At 38.3% G+C, this 18190-nt stretch overlaps 1 protein-coding gene across 2 annotated transcripts; it reads left to right on the top strand.

Annotated features, from left to right (window-relative positions):
- The first annotated feature begins 814 nt into the window (after window positions 1-814).
- Window positions 815-17156, top strand: LOC120781309. Of its 2 annotated transcripts, none has more exons than XM_040113510.1 (10): window positions 815-1742; window positions 13243-13430; window positions 13484-13686; window positions 13815-13948; window positions 14013-14487; window positions 14551-14708; window positions 14787-14988; window positions 15058-16160; window positions 16492-16693; window positions 16768-17156. In XM_040113510.1, exons 1-10 carry the CDS (start codon window positions 1640-1642, stop codon window positions 17066-17068), a joined length of 3069 nt encoding a protein of 1022 aa, XP_039969444.1. In that variant the 5' UTR covers window positions 815-1639; the 3' UTR covers window positions 17069-17156. The 2 variants fall into 2 exon arrangements, with proteins under 2 accessions (XP_039969444.1, XP_039969443.1); XM_040113509.1 differs by having other exon boundaries at window positions 14551-14717.
- Window positions 17157-18190: the final 1034 nt, after the last annotated feature.

Raw genomic sequence — 18190 nt, 5'->3', positions numbered from 1 at the left:
AAAGTATTTTTTCATTTTTGATGATCCTGAAAAGAGTTATCCTGTCAACGCTTGCGCATCTTTTTTCCGAGGGGTTACCGGAAACGGCGTCGAAATGGCAGAAAATTTCAGAATTTTTTTGTTAATAATGTATGTTTGTAACAATAAAAAATTCTTATCAAATAATTTATTTTTTATATGAGAAAAAAATGTTGAAACCATGGCTATTTTTTACCTAAGGAAACCCATGTAATTGAATGATTATCCAAACGACAAAGAAGCACTGACGTTGGTAAAACAATTGTCTTTGAATGTTGTTGAGAAAAAATGACAAATATTTCGTGATTAAACCACTGTAATATACAATGAGGAAGAAAAATTCCGCCAAATAAACAAAACAACGAAATATAAACATATGTGCATGTGTGTAAGTGTGTTGTTGCACCTGTGCACTTTATATTTGTTGTCATAGGTAACTGACCAGGCATCGAAGCGGCCAAAACAGAGAGCACGCAGAGAGCGCAAGCGGACGAGAGCGTTTGTAAACAGTAAACTAAAGCCAAAAAATACACTTGAACAACAATAACAGCAACAAATAAATCAAACATTGCACCAAAGCGGAACTATAGTCAAGAATAAACTGATGAATGGGGTAGTAAGCAAGTAACTAGCGCCACGCTGCAAGCGCTATGTGTGTATGTGTGTGTGGGCATGCAGGTGTATGAGTGTATAAGCCGAATTGGCTGGCGTTGGACGCACGTACGCGAGCTTATATGATTCAGTACTAAACTGATATTCAACGGCGCGAGCGGCAAAAAATTGCATAAAGCGGAAAAGCGCGGAAAATTGTGAAAAATCAGAAAAAGCAAAATCAAGAAAAAAAAAATTAAAATACTCAAATAACGCTTGCTTCCTGCTCGTGTGTGTATAGTTAGCATATAGGAGTATATGGAGAGTCGTGCAACTGTTTGTGTGTGTGTCACGGTCGCAAGTGGGAAGTGCGCGAAGCGAAATTTTTTGAAGTGTAATTAAATGAAATGCTTGCCTAGGCAAGAGTTAATTTGCTAAGCGAATTAGCAGCGCATGAATTGCAAAGTACGCGCTGGTTGAGCGTATGTTGTTTTGATTAAAAGAATTTTTTTGAAAAAGTTGGAAATTATTTTAATATACATACATTAGCATGTCAAGCTTTCAGCTTGCTTGCTAAGGCATAAAAACTCAAGGATTAGTGTAAGAGAAGGTTACAAAAACAATTTCACCACTGCCTCCATAAGAAAAAATACGAAATTTCATCAAATTATCGCGGAATGATTTTCTTAAGGTTTCGGTGTGCTTGTAAACATGTAAGAAAACACTGAAAAATTAAAAAACGAAAAATCAAAAAAAAAAAAAATAAAAATAAACAAAAAATAGAAAAAAAACCGAAAGCGAAAAAATCGAAAATGCAATTAAAATGTTAAAGCCGCATCAAAGTGTCACTGCGCAAAGTGACGTCAATTTGCTGCGCCGAAAACCATTAAAAGCTCATCAATTATTTAACAAACGCCGTTTTACGTAGCGGAGCCGCCACCGCCGCGCACTTGCTCCACGCTACGCCACATCATCCACCAGCCAATCTGTTTTTAACCACAAATCAAAAAAGTCAACACTTGCTGTCAACATGCTGGCCGAAAATGTGCCGCTCGCCGTGTTGGTTCTGCTCGGTTGCTGGGCTGGCTGCTGCCGCGCGGACACTGGCCTGCCGCTCATACAAATAAGTCATGGTAGGTTGCTCCGCCAGTCAAGTACACACTGACAAATAAATATTTTTGGTTACAATTATTATTATTATTACGATTGTGGCATGCAAATAAAACAAAATGAAAATGTGGTATTCAAAAAAAACAAAAAACACAAAACAAAATCTCTCAAAAATATATAAACAATTCAATTTGTTTGCATTGCTTTGTTCACACTTGTATTGTTTTTGTCGTTGCGGTCAGAGTTGTTGTAATGGTTGAACGCCTGCTGAACGCAAGGTGGCAGCCCCGCTTTGGTTTTGTAGCCCAATTGACATGCCGACGCGTTGACCTCAGCCGTTCTGCGTGGCTGCTCGAGGCAATGACGGCTGTGCGTATGCGCGGTTGCATTGTTCTAGTTAGGCTTTTGTTGCTCTTGTTTTGTGCGTTGGTCTATGATTTAGTCAATCATAAATGGGTGAAGCGACATATTTGACTTTTAATTTAGCGAAAGTCTCTGATATGTTGAAACAATTCACTTTTTAGCAATAAAACAATACAGTTTGTTTTTTGTCTTTGTGCTCTAATACTCCTTTCCAACAACTTTTTTGTCACTAACGCAAAAAGTACAGTAAATTGACTGACCTTGTACAGGCTTAGGAGTGGCAACTTTTCTTTTTTAAAGCGTTTTCTTAGCAATGTAAATTATTTTCTTCTTCATTATTGGCATAGACATAACATACGCCGCTGCGTGGCGCTAATTGGAGATAACAAGTGCAGCCAAGTCCTTCCCCACCTGGTCTTTTCAAGGGAGTGGAAGTCTTCCTCTTCATTTGCTTTCTGCTGCGGTTATTGCGTCGAATTCTCACTGAGCTGAGATGTTTTCATCCATTCGGACGGTCATGTGGTCCAGCGTAGCGCTATCTCTTAATTCATTGAACTATATCAATGTCGAAAGACCATAAATCTTCTGCAGAACCATTCTCTCAAAAACTCGTAACGTCGACTCATAAGAAGTTGTCATCTCCATGATTCTAGACCATATAGCAGGACGGGGATGATGAGTGATTTGTACAATTTTGTCTTAGATCGTCGAGAGAGGACTTTACTTCTCAATTGCCTCTTGTTGGTGTTAATACTGGTTTCAAGATAGCCGAAATTAGCTACTATTTCGGAGTTATGACTGTAAACAATGACGTGAGAGCCAAGCCTCGAGTACGACGACTGTTTGTTTGATGACAGGAGATATCCTTTCAGTTCTTGGACGAATAAACTCCTGGCCAATTTTGGTAACGAAGAACTGGCTGTCGTAGTAATTGGGGTGTTTTTTATAAAAATCATCCCTGCAGTCACCGGCTTGAAGTAGAACCGCCTCTTAGGAGTGTCAAGAGGTCCTTCCTTAATTACTTCGACGACACAAGATAATATACCGATCAGGCTTCGGTCGCAACTGACTTTAGACATGCCCTGACCCCCATTCACAGTTCAGCCAAAAACTCTTTCATCGACTCGCTCTCAGTGAATGACGTACTTGGGGTCAAAGCACCACCTATTGGAGACGACGAGCGCGAGGTGTTGTGAGAACCGAGAGCTCCTTTGCGCATCTTCATTCTGAATATTGCAGCAGGTTAAACTCCTACTTATCCATAATTGACCTCGACATACAAAATATATGTCCAGCATGCAACGAGTCCCCGCATGGCTGTAACCACCACTTTGCATGCCCAGAAGCTCTTCACATCTGAGACCCCTCCCTATCACTTTGGTTCGACCCCGTCGAAACAGCACGTTTCCTGGACCTACCGTTGGATGACTTCAATGTCAACTTATCTGAACCTTACCACCCTAACTGGTGATATTTTTTATAATCGTATAGAAATCATCACATTGCAGTTTTAGCTCATCAAAACCCTTGATATATCTACGGCTAGATATGAATCCAATGGGTCTACGCAGATCCATAGAGGCTAAAATGGCGGCCTTGATTGCGACCATTATAGCTGTATTCATCTTTGAAAGTTCAAGTTAATCAAGACACCTGACACACAATGTCTTATATTTAAGGATACTTAAAATTATTCTTTAATGAAAACTGGGCTTTGCCATAAGACCACAATAATTGGAGTTAAATGCTTGAAACCTCACAATTCGTTCAAGTTCAAAAATAAAATATGCTTTTCACTTACAATTGCGCACATATGAATAAACTAATTTATAATTCAAACAAACAATAATAACAAGTAAGGAAGGGCTAAGTTCGGGTATAACCGAATATTTCAAACTCTTGCAACTTGCAAGGATTAATGACGGAGTGATACCGTACGTGGTAAAAGGTTGTAAGTTATACGGGGTCTAGGACAAGTTCTTACTCAATTGTATTCATTGTAAGCACGAAGATGTACCGTTATTAGAAAACCACTTTCTTTCCATTTTATAGAAATAACTGACATATTGACCAATAAATGAGGTATAACTTTATCTGGACGTTCGAAAATCTTTCTTTTAGCTATATAAATGCTAAGGGAAATCTTGACCCGATCTAACCCACATATCGTTATATAAATGGGTGCTTAATTTTTATACTGGAATATATGAGAATCATATGGAATTTTATATTGTCTTATGTGGAAAGTGGTTGCTGTTTGATTTTCCCCGTTTTATTACTATTAGATAGCAATGCAAGAAGAATGTTATGTAAAAAATTTGGTTGATATCGGTCAAGTAGGTCCGGTGGTATGGATTTTCGCTTAATGGGGCTACGCCATTTTTTCAAATTTGACACCGCCACCTATATAAGTGTAGAATTTAATGTCTCTAACGCATTTATTGATATATCGCGCCTTTTAAAATAACCGTTATATGGGGAGTAGGCAGGATATCATCCCATTTCGCCTTTTTACACACTATCGTTGGAAGAGTTGAAGAGATATTTCCTGTGCAAATTTGGTTGATAGACCTTTTTTGGTTTGAAAGATATATAGACTACTAGGGGGTTGTGCCACGCCCATTTTTTTTTAGATTTTCAAACCATATGGGGCATCTACGTATATGGTCATTGGTGTGACTAGCAGTACCAAATTTGTGTTCTATACCTTTAGGCTTAGAGTTTGCATTATATACGTTTCCGATTAATGGCGTTTTGTAGGCGTGACAATGGTCCGATGACGTCCATCTACAATACCATACCTATCAAGTTGCAATAAGATATTTTTATTTTTATTCAAGATACAGCTTGCATGGATGGACGGATAGACAGACAGAGAAACTGGCATCCGGATTTCAACTGCTCTCATCATCCTGATCATTTACATATAAGTATATAATCTCATATCTATCTCGATTATTTTTAGGTGATACATACGACCGTTAGGTGAACAAAACTATTATACTCTGCAGCAACATGTTGCAATAGTTTCAAAATGTACCCATGTATAAGCATAGTGCGTTTGATGGTCGCATGTTCTATTCGCTTTTTATGCGTTTTGTTTATTTTGACATATGCTCAAACATTAATAAATAATCGAATTAATTTCGAGACCAGTTGGCCAACAAATGTGGTGTTAAAGAACTCATTTTCGTTTTTTTTTTATATTTGGGGCAATCGATTAAATTAATTATACGCAAAATAAAACCAAAGAGTAGGAAAAAAATGTATGTCACTTGCCCACATGAAAACGAGAATAGGTTTGATTGCAATGCGATTTAATAGTTGTTAGGTATCGATATTTTATATTATATACTTGAATACTGTGCGGTGCTTTGGTTGCAATGAAATAAGCAAAATTATAAAATTTTTATTCCCAACATTTCTCGCAACTTTATACATCGAATATATTGGTTTTGTTCACCTAACGGCTGCTTTTTAAAAGTATGATCAGAATAATATTCTCGGATTCCTGCCTGTCTTACCGTCTGGACTTCTTTTCATGCAAGTTTCACTAGAGTAAATTTATTTATTTATTTAGCTATTTTAAGCTATAAAGATCGCATAAAAATTCGGTTCGTAACATTTTCTGCATACCCTGTTGACGCAGTTTGAAAATTTAATTAAGAATATACCGATTAAATAAATTGTGAATTCCAAAAGTTGGCTTATAACGGGTGATCCAATAGAGGCACTTTTTTCATTGCACTTTTTTGACAGATCGCGCAAGAGTTGTGTCAAGCTGACATGTTATTTTTGTTCAGCATTGTTCGGCATTTCATCATGGAAATGCTAACGTCGGAACAACTTTTTCAAATCGTTCAACTTTACTGCGAAAAGGCACGTTCTGTAAAGAATGTGTTTCGTACGCTTCGCTCATCTCATGGTCAACATAATTGACCTACAACTATTCGATGTTCTGTAGGTTTCGGCACCAGAAATTTGATTTCGCACACAAAATTGACACAAAACTTCTTTGTTGACTATTTCCACTCATCGCTAAAGTCGCCGAATGCAATTTATGTACTTCAAAACGACAAGCATTTACTAAAGACCTGAAATTTTTTTAATATTACATTTTGCACAGATATCGCTAACATTTGGTTATACCGACCTACAAAAAATCATTTCGGCAAATGGGTTTTCGTGCGAAATATAGTATAAATTAGAAAGTCTTACTATTTTTTGCCCAGAGTAGTATATATAATATTGCTCAATGCTCAATGTGATAAGTTGAGCCGAGAAATTGTTTAGATCGAGTCACTATATCATGTATGGAAGCTTTCATGCAAACTGACCGTTGAAAATCAAGTTATTATATGTAGTATTTTGTACCACAAATTACTTAACCATTCGATTTAGACGAGTATTTATATTTATATTTATCAACAGTAATTGCAATAGTTGGATTTTGTTGTATTATTACTAAACCAAGCAAAGAGAAACAGTAATTACAATAATTGTCGACAAATTCTTACATCAGAACTACTATCAGCAAATAGTTTTTAGTAAATATGTAGTTTCTATATTATATTTACTCGAGCGAAGTGTTATTATGCCCGAATTAATCGCAGTATAGGTAATTACCGAAAGGCAAAAAATCATTTAATATGGCAGAAAAACATCAAGAGCAGCGGGAGCACCTAAGCTATAATACCAATTTTTATAATTAAATATTAAGTCGTAACCTACCGAAGATTTGCATGCAACGTTACGTTGTTTATTATCAACAATCTTCAAGTCGAATCAAGGTTACCAAATAAAGAAAAAATTGGTGTGGATATTGTAGCGCTACCATAGACAATAATTTATGCCAAATATTTTGAAAATATCTTGTTAAATAAAAGGTTTTCGATACAGGAAATTGATATTGACCAATTTTTACAACAGCTATATGCTATAGAGGTGCGATATCGGAAGTTTCGACAAATGTGCAGCTTCTTGATGAGAAAAGGGCGTATGCAATATTTCAAAAACTGAGCTAAAAGTTCGCTTTTAGACGCGCAGAACTAAATCGATTCAGCTAAGGGCATGAGCTGATTATGTGTCTATAAGAGTATGTTATAACAAGTAAGGAATATGGTTCTAAGCTTTCAGGTGTCACCGAACATTTTATACTCTTTGCATGGTAAAGTGATAATCGAGATTTCATAATACGTCATTTTACCTATTTTTCAAATACCTTGTAATTTTTGTAAAGTTTTTATTCCGCTATCATCATTGGTTCCTAATGTTTATACTCGTATATATACAGAAAGAAAGGCATCAGATTTAGATTCGAAAAATAGCTTATATATTGGAAAGAAGGCGTGGTTGCGAACCGATTTCACCCATAACATTACGTACATGTCATCAGGGTGTTAAGAACTGTTATATACCAATTTCGATGCAGGAAATCAGTCTGGTAAGCTCTGAGATCATGGTTCTTGGTCCATAAGTGGGCGGCGCCACGCTTTCATTTTCAAATTTAAAAAAAGCCTGGGTGCAGCTTCCTTCTGCCGCTTCTTCCGTAAAATTTTGAGTGTTTCTGACGTTTTTTTGTTAGTCGGTTATCGCACTTTTAGTGATTTTGAACATAACCTTTGTATGGGAGGTGGGCGTGGTTATTATCCGATTTCTTCCATTTTTGAACTGTACATGGAAATGCCTGAAGGAAACGACTCTGTAGAGTTTGGTTGACATAGCTATAGTAGTTTCCGAGATATGTACAAAAAACTTAGTAGGGGGCGGGGCCACGCCCACTTTTCCAAAACAATTGCGTCCAAATATGCCCCTCCCTAATGCGATCCTTTGTGCCAAATTTCACTTTAATATCTTTATTTATGGCTTAGTTATGACACTTTATAGGTTTTTCGGTTTCCGCCATTTTTGTGGGCGTGGCAGTGGGCCGATTTTGCCCATCTTCGAACTTAACCTTCTTATGGAGCCAGGAATACGTGTACTGCAGTTTCATCATGATATCTCCAATTTTTTACTCAAGTTACAGCTTGCACGGACGGACGGACAGACGGACGGACAGACGGACAGACCTATACAGTGGACAGACAGACATCCGAGATTTCGACTCTACTCATCTTGCCTGATCACTTTGGTATATATAACCCTATATCTGACTCTTTTAGTTTTAGGACTTACAAACAACCGTTATGTGAACAAAACTATAATACTCTCCTTAGTAACTTTGTTGCGAGAACATAAAAACTGAGCTAAAAGTTCGCTTTTAGACGCGCAGAACTAAATCGATTCAGCTAAGGGCATGAGCTGATTATGACTATATCGTATGTTATAAAATCTCCGACGTTTTCTTTTGGAGGTTCCACTGCAAGTGAAGCTCTCAGTTCTCAACACATATTTCATTCAGAATATTTTCCTCATTCGTACTTCGATTCAATATACAGCCTAACTCAAAATTCAATTAGCCGAAATTGTATAAATTTTAGTATCAAATTAATTTATATGAAAATTGCCTTTTATATTTAGGGATTCGAGAACAAAAACAAATATTAATAATCAAAAATTTATTTATTGTTTTATACAAAATATGTTGCCAAGGAGAGTATTATAGTTTTGTTCACATAACGGTTGTTTGTAAGTCCTAAAACTAAAAGAGTCAGATATAGGGTTATATATACCAAAGTGATCAGGGTGACGAGTAGAGTTGAAATCCGGTTGTCTGTCCGTCCGTCCGTCCGTCAAGCTGTAACTTGAGTAAAAATTTAGATATCATGATGAAACTTGGTACACGTATTCCTTGGCTCCATAAGAAGGTTAAGTTCAAAGATGGGCAAAATCGGCCCACTGCCACGCCCACAAAATGGCGGAAACCGAAAACCTATAAAGTGTCATAACTAAGCCATAAATAAAGATATTAAAGTGAAATTTGGCACAAAGGATCGCATTAGGGACGGGCATATTTCGACGCAATTTTTTTGGAAAAGTGGGCGTGGTCCCGCCCCCTACCAAGTTTTTTGTACATATCTCGGAAACTACTTTAGCTATGTCAACCAAACTCTATAGAGTCGTTTCCTTCAGGCATCTCCATATACAGTTCAAAAATTGAAGAAATCGGATAATAACCACGCCCACCTCCCATATAAAGGTTATGTTGAAAATCACTAAAAGTGCGTTAACCGACAAACAAAAAACAGAACACAGAAACACTAAAATTTACGGAAGAAATGGCAGAAGGAAGCTTCACCCAGGCTTTTTTTAAAAATTGAAAATGGGCGTGGCGTTGCCAATGGACCAAAACCATATCTAAGGAACTACTAGACCGATTTCAATGAAATTCGGTATATAATATTTTCTTAACACCCTGATGACACGTACGAAATATGGGTGAAATCGGTTCACAACCACGCCTTCTTCCAATATAAAGCTATTTTGAATTCCATCTGATGCCTTCTCTGTATAATACGAGTATAAACATTAGGAAGCAATGATGATAGCGGAATAAAACTTTACACAAATACGGTATTTGAAAAATATGTAAATGACGGATAATGAAATCTCGATTATCACTTCATTATGCGAGAGTATTGGAATTGGGGTGACACTTGCAGACTTAGCCCTGGGGGACGGTCAAAATATTTTCCATTAAGGTCTATACACTTTTGCAAGCGTTTGAATCAATTATCTAAGCGCTTTTGTCACTTTGATTGAGATATCTTCAAAACATGCGTTCTGAACGTACCAACCGCTTCTCAGGTGTCGAAAAACATTAACTTTTTAGCTTTTTTTACGAACAGCAATAAAAAGTCTTTGATCTATGTTTACAGCTCGAAAACAGACACAATCGGCCAAATATCGGGGCAAACGTGAGTCGAAACCGAAAAAACAAAGCCGATCGAAAATCAAGAAAATGTTGACAGTTTTTTTTTTCGATTATCGAGGTGTCACACTTCGAATTCCTTCCTATCGGCCAAACTGTCAACCAAGAATACTATTTGAGTGTTAAGTTTTATTGGCGCGAAGCTATTCGTAAAACGAGATCAGAATTATGGACCGACAACTCTTGGTTTTTGCACCACAATAATGCACCGGCGCATACTGCATTGATTTCTCATGTGTTTCTTTATAAGTTTTGAACCAACATCGTGCCATAACCATCGTATTCGCCTGATTAAGCTCCGTGCGACTTCTGGCTATTTAGCAAACTCAAGCGATCGCTCCGGGGAAACCGTTTTGAGTCAATTGTCACATTAAACGTGAAGAGTTACGGGCAATGAAGGCTATTTTTCGGAAATTGTTTTTAACAACTGTTGCGAGGAGTATAAAAAATATTGGTACAAGTGTGTTGGGGCCAAGGGGGATTACTGTAAGGGGGACGACAAAGATTTTGAAGAATAAATTAAGAATTTTAAAATTATGAACAAAGTCTTACTAATTTTTGTTCATAGTCGTATACTTTATAGAGTCTCGAAAGTTTCTTTCAGAGTGTTACAAACTTCGTGGCGAACTCAAAATACCCTATTAAGGGTAAACAAATACTAAACTTTGTGCCAATGGGTACAAAATTGAATCAATGTTAATGACAGTTTTTTCATTTTTACTGTCCAATCTGTGTAATTTTCAAGTGATTAATTTTTTCTCGACCTTTTCTGAAGCTGACCTATTTTGATATTTGATTGAAATATGTTTCGTGTTCAAGAAGTTAACTACAAATTCCTGTTAGTAATACAATGCGAGACGAATTACAAATTTATCTCATACGAGTAGTACTTATCACTGAATACAATTCAATGTTCTCAGTAACATGTTACATTGGATGATCCCTAAAAGTTTTAATTTGAAAATTTTTGCAACATTGTGTGGATATGTAACATATATAAAGTATGGTTATATTTATGTAGGTAAAAGTCTTAATAAACATGTTTATATATTATTTTCTTAATTGGTTTAGGTAGTTTTGTGTATATGGTAGCTTTAAAATTACATCATACCTATCAACTTATATATTTTAACAAAATTAAAGTTGAACTAAAATACCACGAAATTGTATAAAAATACTTTGACAATGATATCAGCCATATCCGTTAGAATATCTGCTCAAATATCTTTTTCTATTCTAGTTATTTCCTGAATTGGACTCTTAAGTCGAAATCATGTCAATTGATCAAACAAACAAACTTTGCACAGGAATACTTTCTATTGTATAAATAATAAAAGATATAACAAGACAACAACAAATGAGCGTTATAACGTTGGCAACAGTTGACGATTTGTCGATAAACAATGTCTGGGGAAGTTGGAAACATTTCTATAGTTACCGAAATTACAAGAAAATGCAAATATTCAACAACTTGCGCTGGCGATAACGTGATAATGGGAAACAAGTGCAGCTAATGGGAGCATGCTAGGAATACAATAGATGCAAGAAGTTTCAAGTCACAATTTCATATAGAAGAATATGCGCTTGTCTTTATCATATCTACTATACATATTAGGGTGAACCAAAAACTAAACTATCGAATTTATGGGATAAATTGAATTTTTCAAACATTCTAAATGATATGTATGTAACAATCTTTGAGGGGAAAATCTTCCACTGAAAATTTTTGGGAGTTTTATGCTCTACAAGAATCCGCAATACCTAAAATTGTATCATAAATTGTTCAAAAGTTATGTTCATGCAAGCTGTAATTTGAGTAAAAATTGAGATACCTTAAGGAAACTTGGTACACATTACGCTTTCATGGCACCTAAGTTGGTCTAGCAGGTGGGTGGAATCGGACCATTGCTACGGCCCTGAGACGTCGTTAATCAAAAACATTTAAAGTGCCGTAACTAAGCACTCATTTAAGATACAAAGCAAGGGCACGCCTGGGCTGAAATATTTAAAAAAGTGGGCATGGCGCCGCCATTTAGTATACATATCTCCTAAACCAAATCGGCTCAGTGCCTCTCTACCCATCCTGTGAAAATAGTTGAATTCGGATTATAACTCCATCCCTATTTAATGGTTTTTTTAGAACTAATAAAAGCGATAAATCAGAAGCTAACTGCGAAAACAGAAATGGTTTTATGGAAGCCGATGTCGCTTAGTAATATTATCCTGACGTTCGTACATTACAATGAAAAAATGGGCGAAATCATACAGAACTCACGTCTTCTTCGCATATAAATTCTATCTGATTCTTTCACTTTCCTTTAAGACCAAAAATTACCTAATCGAACCAAAACTACTCAAGACCCCAAATACCGAATATATGGAAGCCAATTTCTATTGCAAATTTTTTATCGAAAATTTTGGGTCAATCTGCGCTGTCGACTTTATTTCTTGCGAGTTACGAGAGTATAAAATGTCTAATGCATCGCAACTTAGCCCTCTTTACTTGTTTTTTTTTTTTTTTGTATTTAGGATGATTTTAAGCCATAAATCCAATAGGTAATTTTGTGTCTCATCCTAATACATACATACATAAACATATATATTTTTACAAGAAGTACTATATATCTAATTTACTTAACTTTAAACTCTTTGTACATTATACTATGCAAAAACCGATATGACGGAAGCTAGAAGTGGTCGCATCTACTGCTGGGGTTTACAAACGTGCCTTGCATTACTCGAGGGCGTTCTCAAAGATATAACTATAACTATAGAATGTATAAAAGTTGGATATATATTTTTCGCATAGTCTTACTCTAGCTCCATGCAACTGACGCAGCTATGCTGAAACTTTTTAACCCGCCAGAAAGTAAGGTTGTCATTGTCATAGTCTTCTTCTCTCCTCATGCTCGTTACTCAGCAATACGAGCCAAATATGAAGAATACTATGTACTCGTATTAGGCAGCACTTTGTAAAATAATCCACTCAGGCTTCAAGCACTGTTATGTAGTTTCATAGTTGAGCTTGTTGTTCATAGTCTTCTTAACTTGCGCAGTCTCACTCGGCGGTAATCGTAATCGACATAGTTAAACTCTGTGAACATCTTCCATTACTTCTAATACCTTATATACCCCTAACATTATGAATACCGATATACATATAACAGCAACGATTTCAAATTTGCGGTGATCATCTCGTGTTGTATACACTGGGCTATCTCTTGCAATCAGATATCTATTTAAATTTTCAGCCTCTTTATTTAATATAAGTTTCCTTTTTAATTCAACAGATGAAGATTTGGGCGAGGATTATCCAGAAATGCGCGAGGAAGTACACCTTGAGGACTTCTTTTGGACTGGTTCGGGTGATGGCCCACCAGACTATCTGAAGAAAGTGCACACTGGCATTAGTAAGGGCAAAGACGTGATTGTCAAAACGGAGACTGTTGTTGCAACAGTTTATGTGGACGGAAATAATGTAAGCATGTGGTTTATTTATTCTCTAAGGAAATTATCAAGTTATTATTATAGGAAATTGATATACCGATATGCTTGGATTGTCCGCCAGACGATGGCGGCGGTACTTGGGGTGTTGGCGCGATGCCACCACTTAATTACTCAGCGACAGATCGAAGATATTGGCTGCTCACAGTGATGTCGGGATTCTATTCACAAAAAGATAATCCCCTCTTGGAGGAGAAGTTGGCGCGTTTATATCGATTGGCTTTTACGAGGTACTTATGATATAAAATGCTTATAATTAGTCTTAGGTTGTAACATAATGCACTATCAGATATTAGCATTTCAAGAACTGCTTAAAAATTATAATTTGGCATCGTTTTTCTATAATTTATTCTAACAGACAACAGTCGAAACATTTAGGTATCAATGGTGCACAGCAGATTGCAGGAATTGCGGTGTCAGCTGGGAGAAATAGGCGTGGTCAGCATGAAACTGACGTACATACAAGTATACTGGAACTCACCACTCCTAAAGGTCTGAAAACTGATATTGGAACTGTACGCTTGAAAAATACGAATTTTCAATTCTTCTCTTATAGATTTCGACGACGACGCCGAAATGCTTGACATGATCGGTGGTGCTACACCAGCCAGCACCCACCCCATTCAGCCGAAACGCAAAGCAAACAGAAATACTGAGTGGGAAACGTCTTCGGAAGAAACCGAAAACAATTTCTCTTTTACAAGCACGACCGTTTCCGATGAAATCACCACAACCACAACCTCGTATACGGAAGCTACTCGCGAAAAAGTCGCGAGCACCACACAATTGCCACACATGACTCTAGTGCCATGGGAGTTGATACAGGAGGATGCAAAATCAGAGAAACTCCAAGCTGCAGCGGCATTATTGAACACGCAAGCTTCACTGGTACCGTTACAACCGCATATTCCGCTGCTGCGTAATGCACAAGTGCGTGTGGTTATCCATAATATCACACGGATTACTGAGGACGACGTGCAGAAGGGCATACACAGCATAGGCTCGTACGATGAAGATATCAATGAGAAGATGTGAGTACTTAGGCGGTGTAAGTTGTTTAAGTTAGCTCACATTTGAGTTTGTAATTTCTCCAGCGATGAACGTCCCATTGCAAATCAAACTGAGCTCATCTACTCCGTATTCGTCAACGGGCGTCCTGTGCTGGCGGTAACGGCAGCCAACGATATGAAACTGGTGTCTGAAACCGAAGCGTCGAATGTCATTGGCCAGGAGGTCTACATGAAGTCCGAACGTATGCAAAGTTTAGCTGCTTTTAAACTTAGATTATAATTAATTAAATTCTAACCTATAAATTATTCAATATCCTTAGCTTATTTGCGCGAGCCACAGGCCACACCATTGGCGCCTGCCATACGTAGCGGGCAGTCGGGTTTCATAGACTCCATACAAAACAACACCGCTTTGGTGGTGGTCACTTCTCTTGCGATCTTACTGTTGTTGCTTTTGCTCATAGCATTGCTGTTAATGGGACGATCGCGTGTGCGTGAGAAACAACGGTTAGAGGAACAAAGGTATACTTACATATGGCTTTAATCCAAACATTGAAATCCTCACCTAATTGTCTATAACTTTCTGCACAGAACGACCAGTCGTAATGAGCTCTTAGCTGAACTGCAATCTGGGCGCGGCGCTTCCACAGAAACCGGCTTAGATACCGGTCGTACTACAACGCACTCTCGTGATATTGGCGTACAGAACTTTTCATTCGAGCACGATGGCACACATCATGCACGCGAACCACGAATTAACTTCCCAAGTCCACCGGCAGAACGTGAATACCGTCGCGATTCACTTAGTTCATCGGACAACACATCTGACTCTTCAGTCTATTGTCCTATTAATCCGCCAGCGCCGGATGTTCAACGTATACTTGATGATAAGGCTGCGGCTTTATTCGATAAACATCGTCGCAGGCATGCGCAACATGATTACGATCAGGCAGAGGGACATGACAATGCTGTATATACTACTGTCATTACGGACAAAAAGCATGACAAGACACGCCGCAAAAACAAGCGACGTTATCTCTCTGAGAATCGCGTTGGTTCTCTAGAGACCAGCCCACGCACACACCATGCGGCGCTGTCTTCGGGTGATGAGGTTATTAGTGGCTCTTTGGATGAGGAACAATTGAGTCCCACATATGCGAATTTCGAAAGGAATGAGGCATTTAATCCGCACAATAATTATCATCGCAACAAACTTTTACATCAGAAGAGCGTGTTCGGCGATAAGATTGATGTGGAGCAACTACCGACCGTAGAAGCTGTGAATAAGGAGGTCATACGCACATTACAGCCCACGGAAAGGTCTTCCGATACTGGTAGTATTGGTTCATTCTTATCGATGGCCTCTGTGAAAGCTTTCCCGAAAAGTTCACTGCCCCAGCCATTGAATCGGGTGTTAGATCCAGTTTTTGTCACCTACTACGATAATGTTGAGGACCCTGCTGCAAAGAACCAAGCCGCGCAAACACGTCCGTTGCGTAGGCAACAGAGCCGACACGATGCATTGGATGCAACGGCCATAGCGACTATAGAAAGTTTCCCCACACCGAAGGCGCCATCACAAACCAATTTGGGCGCTTCGCAGAGTGACAACCCAGATCCGGGTGTTGTTGGTCCTGTAGTTTGGGAACGGCATAAGAAACGTTTGAAAGAAGCGGCGGATAACGATGATGCGGGTAATGATGTTGGGGATAACCAAACAGAAGGGGAACAAGGGGAACGGGAACGTTATTGAGCATTGATTGCTCTTAGCATATGTATATTAGACAACTGTAGACTAGAGCCCATCACCAACGTAGTTAATGAGATACATACAAATGTAGATAAAATGTATTGATTGATTGCTAGTCGAATAGAAACAATCGATATTTAAAATGTATTCGTAAAAACAGACAGGCAAACTGCTCAACACTTAACACTTCCAAGCTCAACGCAAACTCCTCTCTATTCTACATTCTTCCTCTTGTCTTCTTCTATTTTACTTCCACATATACACATTTCCGATAGACGACATGCTAATGGCGTATGACGATAGGTTTGGCAATAATCCGGGAGCAATAAGAGTTCATTATGAAGATCTACTAGAAAGCGCCATACATATGTATTCCAGTCAAGAAGACTTGCCGATGCCTCTGCCAACACGAGACTTCGTAAATAAACGTAAACCCACAAAATGGGAAAATCGCGGCTCATCGGCGGGCGTATCCAGGTTGGTAGACTGCGCTTACAGTCAGATTTTTTCAGTTTCTTTATGAGCAAATAAACTTTCGTTTCCATCTTTAGCTTTGCCGCTCGCCTTAATACTACCGACGTCCGTCCAGCTACTGCCCAACCATTGAAAACAACAAAATCCAACAACTCAACTCAACCGCCTTCACCTGCCAGCGGCGCTTGGGGTGGTAGTCTTTACGGTTCACATTCTCCATTAAGTCGACCATTGAGTGCTGGACCCACTCAGCGCTCGGAAACATTTCAGGTGGTTGGTCCACCCAGATCGGCAACAAATCGGTCTAATGTCTCAACGGAGCCACTTATAGAGGCAATCAAAAGCGAATTACGACGATTTAAGGATGATAAGCATTAGATTCCCTGGATAAATGTGAAGCACAAAATGATTGCACAAATTTAATTTGAAAATAAAAGCATGCAAATACGCATATTTATAATAGGTCTTCATATTGTTCATATTTTAAAATAGGTTTTTGTGGAGTTATCGAAAAGTGATAACATCTACCGCTATGTTAATAATTTATTCACATATGTGTTCTCCATTGAACATTTCCAAAAGTAACGTAAGGTTAGAAATCTCAAGATCTATTTAGAAATGTATTCCTTCCATTAGTCTGCAAAGGAGACAACACAGAAGCTCAAAAAACAGGTCGGAATCGTCATGATAAGGACAAGAAATAAGAAATATGTCCTTTAGTCGAATTAGGTTTGGTTAGATGGCTGATCTACAGAGATCGCACGTGGACTGCTATATGTCATCTTTGGTGACGCCATAGAAAATAATAACTCCTGTATTTGCCTTAGTCGCCAATATAAATTTTCACAGTCGTTTAATTTCCATTTCCGTCAGTTCGGTGCGTTCCCAAGTGTTTAAGCCTTGACCTCCCAAACGCGGGCTGTGAAGAAGGAATTGGTAAGATGCTTCCACCTCGTCTTCTTCCATTTGGCTCCTGCATATGGCGTTTGGTAGGATTCCCAGCCTTACAGCATCGACGCCAATAGAGCAATGGCTTAACAACTAGGGAGAGGCTAGACTTATTAAGGGCATCACTTGATCTCTTGCGATCGACGTCGGGCCAAAAGGATTTTACGACAGCATATGTACCGATGGCCCAGCACTGGCCAACTTCCTGCGATAGGTCCAGCTCTCTAGTAGTAGAAGGCAAGAGGATAGAGAGGACCGACCGCTACTGATGGCGGTTCTACGGTGCCTTTCCTTTGCTAGCTCATCGGCTTTACAATTGCCTGTGATTCCGCTGTGGCCTGGCATCCATACCAGTCTTATCACAAAGTGACTCGATGCTATTGATAACAAGTTTAGGCCCTCCCTGACCAATAAGTTAATGAGTTCAAGGCTAGTATACTCGTCCAGTTAAATCATAGCTAATGTTTTGACTGTGAACAGCGTAGGTATTTGAAAAGATTTAATAATGCTAAGAACAACCATCTACATATGTATGATACAACAGGATTAAAT

The sequence above is a fragment of the Bactrocera tryoni genome, unplaced genomic scaffold (assembly GCF_016617805.1).
Source record: "Bactrocera tryoni isolate S06 unplaced genomic scaffold, CSIRO_BtryS06_freeze2 scaffold_563, whole genome shotgun sequence".
Lineage (NCBI taxonomy): Eukaryota > Metazoa > Arthropoda > Insecta > Diptera > Tephritidae > Bactrocera > Bactrocera tryoni.
Note: the sequence above shows the minus strand (reverse complement) of the source record. Positions and strands in the feature narration are given on the sequence as shown.

Coding starts and splice junctions, on each gene's coding strand:
- LOC120781309 (XM_040113509.1), top strand. CDS start 1,640: ATGCTGGCCGAAAATGTGCCGCTCGCCGTGTTGGTTCTGCTCGGTTGC. Junction 13,431..13,483: donor TTTATGTGGACGGAAATAAT/GTAAGCATGTGG, acceptor TTATTATTATAG/GAAATTGATATACCGATATG. Junction 13,687..13,814: donor TATCGATTGGCTTTTACGAG/GTACTTATGATA, acceptor TTATTCTAACAG/ACAACAGTCGAAACATTTAG.